This window comes from Macaca thibetana, chromosome 1, assembly GCF_024542745.1.
Source record: "Macaca thibetana thibetana isolate TM-01 chromosome 1, ASM2454274v1, whole genome shotgun sequence".
In the NCBI taxonomy this organism is placed as follows: domain Eukaryota; kingdom Metazoa; phylum Chordata; class Mammalia; order Primates; family Cercopithecidae; genus Macaca; species Macaca thibetana.
The window spans coordinates 60535520-60548677 of record NC_065578.1 but is presented as its reverse complement, the minus strand read 5'-3'; the positions used below and the strand labels follow the sequence as shown (position 1 = coordinate 60548677).

The 13158-nt window shown below is 40.8% G+C and overlaps 1 protein-coding gene across 8 annotated transcripts in view; it reads right to left on the bottom strand.

Moving 5' to 3' along the window:
* NFIA (nuclear factor I A) overlaps positions 1-13158 on the bottom strand; it is a 383622-nt gene that overhangs the window by 104872 nt on the left and 265592 nt on the right. For all 8 annotated transcript variants that reach the window (XM_050804192.1, XM_050804211.1, XM_050804202.1 and 5 more), the window contains 2 exons: positions 8520-8637; positions 1812-1939 (listed from right to left, as the gene is read on the bottom strand). In XM_050804192.1, the coding sequence (XP_050660149.1) occupies positions 1812-1939; positions 8520-8637 (246 nt within the window). The remainder of the gene's footprint in view (positions 1-1811; positions 1940-8519; positions 8638-13158) is intronic.

Here is a 13158-nt window from a genome sequence, read left to right as displayed (position 1 = left end):
ATCACCGTATAATGATCTGCTTATGTGTTCGTTTCCCACCTCTGATTGTGAATTCCTTGAGAGCAGGGGCCATAACCTTCCCATCTATCCTTGAGTTCCCAGAACCTGGAATAGTGCTTCATATAGAGAAAGTCCCCAGTGAAGACTATCCAATGAGTGAATGAATGAGAGACTACGCAGAAGCAAAGCAACGAGACGTTTCTGCATTTTAATAGCAGGGGCAAGATAAAAGACACAGCCAATGGGCCTGAGGTGTTTTTGTTTTGTGTTTAATTATGATACAGTAAAATTAACTTGAGCAGGGAGGTATGTACTTCTGTGAATGTTAATGCTTGTCTAGATTACTGTCACCACCACAATCAGGATGCAGAATGGTTCTATCGCCCCAGCATTTTCCCTGTGCTACATCTTCAGAGGCACATCCCCTGAGCATTGTCTTTTGAAAAAAAAAATCAGGGAGGAGACAAGGGAGCTAAGATTTGTGGATGAAGAGGTTGGTTCAGAAATTTTCTTGGTGTTCGTCTGTACTTGCAGGGAATTACTCTGAAACAAAGGCTGGGAAGGATGGTCAGAGAACAATTTTTTCATGCTTACTCTATGCTAGGCAGTAGCTATGCTAGGAAATAGCTATTAGTACTGTCAGATTATAAAAAGGGAGACACAGGCTCAGAGAGGCTAGGTAACTTGCCCACAATCACACAGTCAGCAGGAGTTGAAGCCAGGTTGACACTCCAGCTGTCTGATTTCAAGGCACATACTCTATCCTTTATACCCATATTCAGGAAGTCATTGGAGAAGATTTCCTCTAACCCACATGTTAGACATCGGTAAGGGTTTCAAAAAGTTTTTGCGATCAGATTTATTCATATTACTCCCAAGACTCCAGAGCCAAGATTAGACTACCCCGGGAGATTAGACCAGCAGTCATCATTTGTTTAGTTTAGTACAGATGAGAATAAAGAGAGTTGTTCCATTTAAACAGAAAAACAATCATGATGATATCCAGTAATAGGAAAAATACTGCAAAGTGTCCTTATCATATAGAAATCTGAGTCTAAACTGTAGGGCAAGGAACCCATTCTTCTTTCAAATGTTACCAATCCTGCTGAAAAAGCTGACAGATTTTTATTAGGATGAAAAGATAATTTTTAAAACTAAACCAAAAGATAGTATAAACACAAAAACAATTGGGAGGCCGAGGTGGGTGAATCACAAGGTCAGGAGTTCGAGACCAGCCTGGCCAACATGGTGAAAACCCATCTCTATTAAAAATACAAAAATCGACCAGCTTGGCCAACATGGTGAAACCCCATCTCTAATAAAAATACAAAAAATTAGCCGGGTGTGGTGGCGGGTGCCTGTAATCCCAGCTACTTGGGAGGCTGAGGCAGGAGAATTGCTTGAACCAGGGAGAAGGAGGTTGCAGTGAGCCAAGATCATGCCACTGCACTCCAGCCCGGGTGACAGGGAGAGACTCCGTCTCAAAAAAAAAAAAAAAAAAAAAACACCAAAGCAAACAAAAAAAAACCCAAAAGCAAATCAAACGCTGAATTGTGGTGTAGGGGAAAATATGTAAGAGTAGAAAATCATATACCATCTCACCAGTCTTGCATTTCAGTTGAATTACTACCGCTTTGCACAGCCATCCTTTTATGAATGTGGCAACTGGATTACAATACAAACAAGTGTTCATCCTGAAAAACTGAACTACCTTGAGCTTGCTTTCTTCACTTTTATGCATGGCATGGGAGCCCACACGTATTTTCAGTTTCGCAGTGTTAGCCACATGCCCGTGCCCCCACTCTGCTTACCTGGCTCCACTTCATGCCATCCACTTGACTGGCTGCCACTTCCCGGGGAGCGCCCTTGGCCTGTATAAAATGGCTCCTCACCAGGACTGTCCATTTCATCCTCCACAGACTTGAGGCGCTTTGTGGAGCTGAAACAACAAATGGGTGCATGTTTAAAAGCAATCGAAACCACCTTTCTCTTGGACACTGCACCTCTGGTTGAAAGAAAGCCAAGGGAGGAAGCAACTGGGCGACTTAGCGTAGTTCTAGGACTCCTTTTAAACTTCTGTTCAGTCTGGTGAGTCACTGCATGTAGAGCGAAGTCTTGGGTCTGTGTTGTTCCAAGTGTCTGAGTTTGATTTTTTATTGTCAATCAAGTTGCCGCTGCTGCCACATCTTGTTCCCGTTTCCTTTGAGGAATGACTGGCTGGCTCTAGCTTCTGTCTCCACCTGGAAGTGTTGGGAGTAAAGCCACATATTTCCTATCTCTGCAGGTGGTGGCTGGGGCCTGGCCATCGGCAATGAACCTGGGCATCAATTTAATCCCCGCTGGAACCCCAGAAAGGGTAAGAAGCAGGGCTCATGATCCTTCAAGAAAAGCTTGGATTGGGCTGGGCATGGTGGCTCAAGCCTGTAATCTCAGGACTTTGGGAGGCCGAGGCAGGCTGATCACACTTGAGGCCAGGAGTTTGAGACCATCCTGGCCAACATGGTGAAATCCTATCTCTACTAAAAATGCAAAAATTAGCCAGGCGTGGTGGCAGGCACCTGTAATCCCAGCTACTTGGGAGATTGAGGCAGGAGAAGCGCTTGAATCCAGAGGTGGAGGTTACCGTGAGCTGAGATCGCGCCACTGCACTCAAGCCTGGGGAACAGAGTAAGACTCTGTCTCAAAAAAAAAAAAAAAAAAAAAAAAAGCAAAAAAAGAAAAGAAAAGAAAAAGAAAAGTTTGCATTGCTTTTTTTTTTTTTCTTTTGCCACATTTTCCCATCTTCCACTTGGGAGTTGTTCATTCAAAAAAACATTTACTGCACAGCTAGTCCAGGTCCTGCTCTAAAAGCTAGAAATAAATCAGTGAACAAACAAATAAAAAGGAAGGAAGAAGGCGTGCATTGTCCCCTGAGAACAAGAGACATAAAAAAAGAGTGGCCCAATGACTTTTATGTGCTTTCTCTATACAGAGATTATCAAAACAAAGTTTTATTCCATCAGGGTAGGGATTTTCGGTTTTTGGAGAGGTATGGTCAAGAAACTTCCAGAATATATCTCATTTTTTCCAGTTGAGGGACTGAATATTCTCCCCAGTTTGAGGCTTCAGGAGTGAAAACGTAATGAAATACTGCCTGTTGCTATGCTTGCTGTAGTTGTTTTAATTGAATGCTACAAAATCAGGAAGTTTGCAGGGGTGATAAAACTGTCTAATCTACCCATATTAGGATGAGTAGATTTCATACCTAGTGGGAACGCTTGTTGGGAAATTTCTTCTTCATGTTTCAGGGGACAGAATTTTTTGTATGTTTCATTCATGAAATACCTACTGTGCGCATCCTACATGCCAGGTGCTGTGCAAAGTGCTGAGATACAGAGATGAGTCAGACATGGAGACAGGCAAACAAAACTGTGCCAAAGAGAAATATAGGAGTTATGATGGAACCACACACAGGGTACAGTGGGTCACACAATGGAGAAAGTGATGAGTCAGGGGTTCGGGAAAGGCTTCCTGGAGGAAATGGCTCCTGAGCTATCTTCAAGAGTGTCAAGGAGACAGGGAAGAATGAAGGAAAGGGCAGAGGCAGGGCTGCTATTCAGCTGATGTACCACTCAAGACAGCCATTTGGTATTAAAAATATTATCAATGGGCAAGCTGTCATTGCCTCAAAGTCCATACATTTCTTCCAACCTTGCCTCTCCTTCTTTGTCCCAGACACCCTCACAGTCCGAAATCTAAAGGGTTAATGTCTTGCAGATCAGGAGCATTCCAGGACCTAGCCAAAGACAGCCCTGCAAGCAGGGCAGTGTCTGTTCTAATTGGCATGCTCCTGTCACACAGGTTATCAGAAATGTCGAACATAACCCCCAGAAGGGAGGAGCCTATCAGGAAGAAGACACATCGTGAGTGAAGTGTGATATGTTCGGAGAACTGCCAGCTGTGTAGGATGGCTGAGGTGGGGAAGAAGGGACACAGCGAGTGAGAAGGGTGGAGGTTACAGAAGATACTGCATGTCTGGACTTTCTCCTATAAGCAATGTAGACTCCCCAAAATAGTCTAAACAGGGAATGACGGGGGAGTTATATTTTAGAAAAGTGACTTTGGTAACTGCGCAGATGATAGATTTAGAAAGGCAAAGGGGAAAACAGGAAAATAGAGCCTAAGGCAGGGAGACAGTTAAGCTATTGCAGCAATCTGAATGAAAGAATGAATGTGGAGGGCCAATTTATGGCAAGAAATTCTAATTATTAATGTTGGCATTCCAGTATTCTTAGCCATTAAGTTCTATTCTCATTAAAGCCAGACCACAGGAAAGCAACATAACTGTGCCATGCTAGCTTAGTACTCAAAGGAAATGCCTTTAATAGCTTATTTAATGTTCTTTGCTTGGCTTTCCTTGAAAGTTCAATGAAAAATAGCCACTGAAGAACTCTTCTATATTTTATGTAAAACTACATCTAACGGGAGTCCTTTATAAGAGGATATACACAGAGAATTCCTTACAAAACATAACCAGAAAAATATGGTCTCTTTGAACAAATTTATCTTGTTTCCTTTTATTAGAAATGCAAACTATATAACCCTCTTTGCCTTGGCAACCAGGAAGCTCAGGGTTAAACTTGAGGCGTAACTCTTGGTTCAGGTTCCTGCTATAACAATTTTTTCCACATGGTTTCTGGCCTCTTTCTACATGTAACATTACCTGTTGTTTTAAAATTGAAAGCCACTTGAAATCATCTTGGAAATAGAAAGAATACATGTTAGAAAAAAATAAACATTTCTCTGAAGTACTCTGGCAAATAAAACGAGAAGCCTATATGTTCTGATGGGGCTGTAAGATCTTTAGGGAAAATTACTATATGCTTTTTAATCTCTAGTGCCTACCACAGTGTCTAGCTAACAGAAGATACTAAAAATCTGCTGAATTAGGCTATTGACTTAGAAACAGCCATACGAATACATGCGACATGGATTCATCCAAGTATCATAATTCAATTAGATCTAGCCCCAAAGGTCAACTCCATTGTCCATCATTCTCCCATTGTTGATACTTTTCTGAGTCTTTAAAGGTTTTGATTTCCTTGGCATTTTCTAACAAAATGCAAATATCCCAAGCCAGTATTATTGAAAGATTCTATAGTTATCAGCTGATGCCTTAGTTTGAAAGCAAGGACTTTCAGAAGTTGACAAAAGCTGGACATGGTGGCTCACACCTGTAATTCCAACACTTTGGGAGGCCAAGGCAGGAGGATCACTTGAGGCCACGAGTTCAGTGACCACCTTGGGCAACATAGTGACACCTTGTCTTTATGAAAAAAAAATGTATTTAAAATCAGCCATGTGTGGTGGCAGATGCCTACAGTCCCAGCTACTTCAAAGGCTGAGGCAGGAGAATCGCTTGAGTTCAGGACTTCGAGGCTGCAGTGAGTTATGATCACTGCACTCACCCTGGGTAATAGAAAGAGACTGTCTCTATTGGAGAAAAAAAAATAAACATCTGGAGGGTGTAGGTACAGCATGGAAAAGAGGAAAAGATCAGGAATGAAGCAAGTTAGGAAGCACAGGTGGAGGCTTCCGAGACAAGTTTACTCTGACTTCACAAACTTTTGACAGCTGGTTTATCTTGATAAAGTTTTTTGGAATAAAAAATGTATTTTATCCCAATTTTTACACTGTTCTTTCTATGATTTTGAAGATGTTTACCCTGAAGGGGTACAGAACTTACAGTGAGTACCAATGCATCACATCTATCTACCTACCTATCTATCTATTGAAATGAATCAGTCATTCATTTTGTTTTCTTGCTCTTTCTAACACACTCATTCTATTTTCCCAGAAACACTTGAGGGAAGCAGGAAAGAATCTGTAAGATCTACACAAAAAGTGAGGATGAATATTTTCCTAAGGAGTGATGCACTATCTCTTCTTGTGTGTGGAATTTTTTCTCGTATTTCTAGCAATTATATCTAAAAAATAGGTAAAAGTATTACCTTAATTCCAAATATCTTAATTCCTACTGTGTGTAAGGCCTAGAAGTCTTACTTAGCATTCCTAAGACTGCGAAATGCCTTAACTTTCCTGAGTGTTCATAGGACCCTGAACTGAAAATTCCCACTTACTTCTCAGTCTCTACCAGTAGATTGTAAAGCCCCTCTTATTTGACTTGACACCCATGGTGCCAAGGACGGTATCTTACTAATAGTGTTCGCTGCTGAATGGGAAGCGTTAGACGCTGTCACTCAAGGGACTCACCGTCCAGATGCGGAGGCTGCACACGTGCAGGCCGCAAAGATGGTAAGAACAACTCAAGACGGCAAACGCTAAGTGCCAGGGAGGAGTAGAGATGCTAGAAACTCCTTTTTTAGGACCTCATATTCTATTGTTCCTCACGAAAAGAGTCAGTCCTATTCTCAAGAGGATTCTGAGTGAAAAGAGCACATTTTTAAAGTTCCAACAGACCTGAGTGTGAATGGAGACTCCTCTATTCACCAGGACTGTGACTTTGGGCAAGTGACTTAACTTCTCTGAGCTTTGTGTTGCTCCACTGTTTAAATGGCGACACTGTGTATATTGTAAAATTACTGTGAAGAATAAATCAGAACAGGCATACAACTCACCTAATATGGTGCCTGCCACAGAGAAAATGATCCATTAATATTGGCACAGCAGGAAGACATACTGATTGGTGAACATTTCTATATATGAATCTGAGATATTCTTCTGGGCACACTTTCTAACCTGTACATCGTTAATTCTGCTGAATCTATGTATTTAAAGAATTTAAAAAATCATCCTAGGAAGAGCCTAATGAGAGTAAAACAAACATATTACCAGGTTATTAACTACTGATGCAGGCTATAATTAGCTCCTTATCAGGGTTAGTTATTTACAGAATATGAGAACGATACTGGCCTTTTAAATGACATTCATAATGAGCTTTCCTCTCAGAGAGTCACAAAAGATAATAAAACATAGCTGGAGAATTGTGTGAAAACGTAAAAGGCGGGGAACACTGTTTGGGAGGTGTATGGTACATGTACAGCACACACATGAAAAACAAACAGCCCATAAACTTTTAAATTAATCACCGCCTACAAGCATTTGCAAAGCTTTTTCATGTTGACTGAGTGCAGTTACACACACTGTCTCTTCCATCAGCAAACATTCGAAATCCTCAAAATGTATTAACACCCGAATGTATTCACAATCTCTTTCTTCTATTATAAATAGACTTTGGATGTGTGACTTTTTTGTCCCCTTGAGGAGCTGATACTACAGAGAACTAAAGGGAACATTTAAACAACATGAACGACGACGGTAGGATTTGGTAGTTATACTAAGGGAATACCTGTTTCTTTAACTGTCTTCAAGGTATTAGTGATGACTAAGTTGATTTTTTTTGAAAGTAGTGATGTTTAAAATATATAAAGGCAAGGTAAGAACGAGTGTGCACCAAGGAAAATTTCTACAATTTGGGCATTGTTTTAAATCATAAGACTCAGGTACTTGCTTTAGGGGGAATATGCCTTTGTCAGACATTTTTCTGCAAAGTGTACAAACATTAAAGATCGTTCTGCACCATTCTATTCTTTGTTGTCACAGTCCAGTGCTAAAGCCAATTTGTAAAAGAATACTGTGGGTTTAATGCCTAATCCCTTTCCCTCTGGTACAGGTTATCTAGAGACAACACAATCTTGCAAAAATGTTTCATTTTGATTTTGGCTTTGTGACTTTAAGGACAGCAAGAACCCCAGAAACGTTATCAGGTTACACTACTCTAGCTTTACTGTTTTTAAGGTCTCTCAATACAATGGCATCTGTAGTCTGGCCCCATCCTCACTTGAGGTCATGCAAGTGACTGCTTCCATTTGTATAATCTCACACCAGGATATCAAATGGGTTTCATCTTTTAGGGCAACTCCAGTAAACTGGATATTGAGAGCTCTGGGGTCTCAGTGGGAAAAGAGCTGGCACTGAGCTGTAATGTCTGCTGTGGGCATGACACTGGGACTGTCACCAGTGTTCACTTCCTGCCAAACAAGCCAAAACATATGCCCTTTGCTGCAGTCCAGCCTTGTCCTTCATTTCCTGAGAACATGTTATGTTCATCATCCATCCTTCCTCCATGCCTCTGCTCATTTTTCACCCCACCCAGAATTCCATTCCTTTTCCTTTCGATCTCACCAACCCTAACCAACATTTAGAGCTGGAACCATGGTATTCTTTTTGGATAAAGCTCTCTTTAACTATTTTTAGCCTGTGTCACACAATTTAGCTCAGTTTTTTACTGTGTTTGTGTGTGTGTGTGTGTGTACGTGTGTGTGTGTATTTAACCTTGCTACATGCATATTTGCTTTATCTCCCCAATGAGACCGACAGTCTGTTGGGGCTGAACCCACTACTTTGGTATCTTCTATCACTAAAGGCGCATTGCTAAATGCATAGCGGGCCCAGAGTTAAAATCAAGGTGTTATGCAACCATGTAGCATAACTTCTTTAAGAGCTGCCAATCAAATTACCTCGTAGAGGATGTGCTGGGTAAAGACCTCCTCATTGCTCCTGGACTCATGCTGTAGTATGAAGAACTTTCCAAATCTGAGAGAGAAAAATTTGGGCCAGTTCCTGCAGCTATTGGTGCTAGAATTAAGAAAACAAACAAAAACCAGTTAAATTCTGTGCATATAAAATCAATGACAGCATACTTCAGTGTTGCATTTAGCACATTTTTTTTTGCATTTATATGGTAAGCTAATCGAAAATAATCAGTAATAAACTGACTCCAAAGGAATACTGACTAAAAATAGTCTATACGGGAAAGGCATATTTTTTCTAATATATTTTTCATCTTTTTATGTAATAGTAAATTGTCACCGAGGTTGCAACATTCTTGGATGCTTTTAACAAAAATACTTCCCCCACATTTTGGTCTTAAACTTTTCTGGAATGAACAGCCAAAACACTCCTTAGGCTTGTCTAACTTTATCTGATCCTGATAGCTTCTACTCATCTGTATTTTGGAATTCTGTTTTGAACTTCGGTGAGAACAAAGTCATCTTTCTAAGCTGCCCATTCTCAGTTTCTTCTAATATGAAATGTGTGGTTTCTCTTTACTCTGAATCACCTCTCCATCTTGCATACATCTTAACTGAATATTTGCCCAACCTTGTAATTTAAGGCAGGCCCATAGTTTTTATGAATAAAGTTTTACTGGAGCAGAGCCATGGCCTTTCATTTCTACATTGTCTATGGCTGCTGTCCCACTACACCATCAGAGACAAGTAGCTGCAACAGAGACCATATGGCCCACAAAGCCTAACATATTTATTAGCTGACCTTTTATAAAAGAATTTTCTGATCTTTGATTTAATTTTGATTATTTGTGATTTTCAGAAATGACTCTTGTGTGAGACTGATTCCTTGTATTTTCTATCTTTCAGCCTGGATACCTTTTTGACAGTAGATTAATAAATGTTTTCCAATGGACAAATAACAAGTACCAATTTTATCAAACAACTCCGTAAAATTAGTGGTGTAAATTATTAGTGCAAATAATCTTTCTGAAAGATTACGTAAAAGCAGGAAAAACAGATACTATATGGAGGCACTGGTTTGAGAGCTAAGCCCACATAATTTGATACTGGAATAAATAAATTACAGGTTAGTATCCATCAGAAGAAATAATAAGGGTCATCATGAACCAGAGACATTTATTCATCCAATGGATGCTTACTGAGAGCCTGCGACTGCCAAGAACTATGCTGAGTGAGGAAGGCACTCAGATGAAAGACATGGTCCCTACCCCTAAACGGAAAGGAAAGTCTGACAGATTAATTTTTTAAAAGTCTGAGAAGTCATTTGATAGGACTACAGGCGCTCAACTTACAATGAGGCTATGCCCTGATAAACTCATCGTAAGTTAAAAATATCATCAGTTGAAAATGCAGTTAATACTCCTATTTTATAACGAAGTGTTGAATATCTCATGTAACTGATTGAATATTGTACTGAACGTGAAAAACAGAGTAACTGTATGGCTACTTGAAGTATGATTTCTACTGAACGCACGTCACTTTCCCACCATCGTAAAGCTGAAAATTTTAAGTGGAATCATTGTAAATGGGGGACCATCTGCATTCCTAAATTGAAGTGGCTGCAAAGAAGGGGGTTATTTAACACAACCTGGGGATAAGAAGTTCAAGGAATGGCCTCAGAAAATGTGAAGCCTGGAAACAATGTTAAAAGGACGAGGAGGAATTATGCAACTGAAAGGGATGGAGGACTTCTAGGCAGAGGAAACAGCATCAAGGTAAGACAGCAGAAAATGTTTACTGGATTTCTGAGAGCTTGGTATGACGACATAGTGTAGAATACACGGGAAAGAGGAAGGATGGTTAAGGTCAGATTATGAAGGATCTGGTAGGTTTTTCCTTCTTTTTTTTTTAAGAGACAAGAGCTCACTTTGTCACACAGGCTAAGTGCAGATGCAGAGGTGTGATCAAAACTTACTGTAGCCTTCAGCTCCTGGGCTCAAGCAATCTTCCTGCCTCAGCCTCCCGAATAGCTGGGACCACAGGTGTGCTACATCACACCCAACTAATTTTTAAAAAGTTTCTTTGGTAGAGATGGGGTCTTACCATACTGCCCAGACTGATATTGAACTTCTAGTCTAAAGCAATCCTCCTGCCTTTGCCTCCCAAAGCACTGGTATTACAAGCATGAGCCAACATGTGCCCGGTGGGATCTGGCAGGTTTCTTTAAGGAACATAAATTTGAATTCAGCAGATTGCCAAGTTTATAAGCTATTAAAACATTTACCTTACCCCACTATAACTGGAGATTATATTGTCAGCATCTAATATAGTCCCTGACACCAGGAGGCAGTCAGTAAACACTAGTCAATGCAACGGGTTGCTGCATTGAGTTATATTCAATAGTGAAAGAAGAACCAGCAAAGTACGGGAATGCTATCATCAAATTTGCATTTATCACCTAGAAAGATCCGTCTGTCATGAGGGTAGGCATGGAGAGGAAAGGGTGGGGGGCGCTTGAGGAATATAATCGGCAAACCAGAGAGTCCACTGGGACATTTGTGCAAGGTATAGTGGGGATGGGGTCTAAACTCAAAGGATGGAAAGGAGGAGCCTGATATAAGTTATTCAGGAGTACTGACTGGCTGGGCACATGTGTGGTGGCCCACACCTGTAATCACAGCACTTTGGGAAGCTGAGGTGGGAGGATTGCTTAAGACCGAAAGTTCCAGACCAGCCTGAGCAACATAGTAAGACTGTGTCTCCACACACACAAAATTATTTTTAATTAAATTAGCTAGGTATAGTGACACGTGCCTGTAGTCCCAGCTACTTAGGAGGCTGAGGCGGGAGGATCACTTGAGCCCAGGAGTTTGAGGCTGCAATTAACTATGATCATGCCACGACAACTCCAGCCTGGGCAATGGAGTGAGACCCCATCTCGAATAAAAATCTTGGAAAACAAATAAATAAAAAGAAGACATGCTGACTTCTTGACTGTTGTAATACTGGGAACAGGGGAGTTTGGGATAACTCCCAGGATCAGCACTTGAGAAACCAGGTGAATTGAGGTGCCATAATGGAACTATGGAATCAAGAGACGGTATGAGGGAATATAAGAATTTCTAAGAAAAAATAGTTATTTGATTAATAGCAATGAATAAACCCTAATCACAACTGTCAGTATATAAAAACAGTCACTGCTGAAAAAATCGAAGACTGAAATTCACATCTACTTTCTGAAATTCAAACACATCTCTCAGTAACAGGCTCTAAGGGAGGAAGAGCCTTTCGTTTAAAAAAAATGGTGAGGCTTGACAATAAGTGTAAACAGGGTTCTAATTAATAATGCTGACCGTCATCCCCTAATTTGCTTTTTATATTAAATTTACTTGCATAATTTCCCCTTTAATTTTGTGATATTTTCAGTATGAAATAGGCCGTGGAGGAGAGGCGAGGGAGATTACTCAAAGATGAGCCTAGATCACTCACCCTCACTCCCAGCAGGCTGACATACGGTAGGTACTTAATGCTTTGTGCCTTCCTGGAGATTAGAGAGCCACGCCTCTCATTAGCTGAAGAAGAGTTATCAGGCTAATCAGTGTCATAGGTCTGGATTTAGATGTTTTTCACAAATATCAAAAGGGAGATGAGGCCTCAACTGGGTGGAGAAGTCGTTTCATTCCTGAGCATGGCGGACACTGTCTGGCCCTCACTCCCTTGCTTTTGGAAGGAGAGGAACACAGAGCAAAGTGTGAATGTGAGGGACTGGATCAGACAGAGAGAAGAAGAGGCCTCCTAGCTCATGGTGAACATCCAGATGCACTTATATTTAATACTTTATCTATCCTAGAAAAACGTCTTTTGTCTTATCTTTTTTAAACGTCAAGAGAGCCAGAATAGGGGAAGAAAAAAAAAGCCTGTGTAAACATGGTGTGCCCACCTTCCAGATATTAAAAAATAATTAAGTCCACATAAATGGGCTTAGCTTGGCCATATATATACTTCCTGTGAACCACTTAAGTATACTGTAATTGTAATGTGGCAAATGGCACCAGGTGGCCTGGCACTTCCCAAAAGTGTCTATCTGACTTCTGATGAGCAACTTGAGAGCTTGGCAAACTGGTTATGCGTGTCTTAAAACATCACTAAGTTTCTGAAATGAGAATGGGTTTCATAACCTGAGTTAAATAATCCTAGTAATTCACAGACCCAAACTCTGCCTTCTTCAAGAGTCTTATCAAGGAACATCCCCCTGCGACTGCCTGTAGGTATGAATCACATGGACAGCTGGCTTATCGGGTTGGATTCTGACTCAGTGACACTGTCACAGCCAAAGAGAAAGCTTCGCACCTGAGGGGAGCAGTCCCTGTCAAAGTATCCCTGCAATGGGTTGGGTATTCTCAGTATCTCTAATCTGGAGAACAGAAAGAGCTTTAGACAGGTCATGAAGAACTCAAGAGGTGGGCTTTAGGCAGGCCTTTTGGAGCACCCATCATGCCACGTTTTGATAAGCACTTTATTTACTGTACTTAATTTCATTCTCAAACTTAAAAATGCATTTTCTAGATGAGGAGAATGAAGGCTTGGAGTGAGATTAAATAACTTGTCCTCGATTACAGAAAGACAA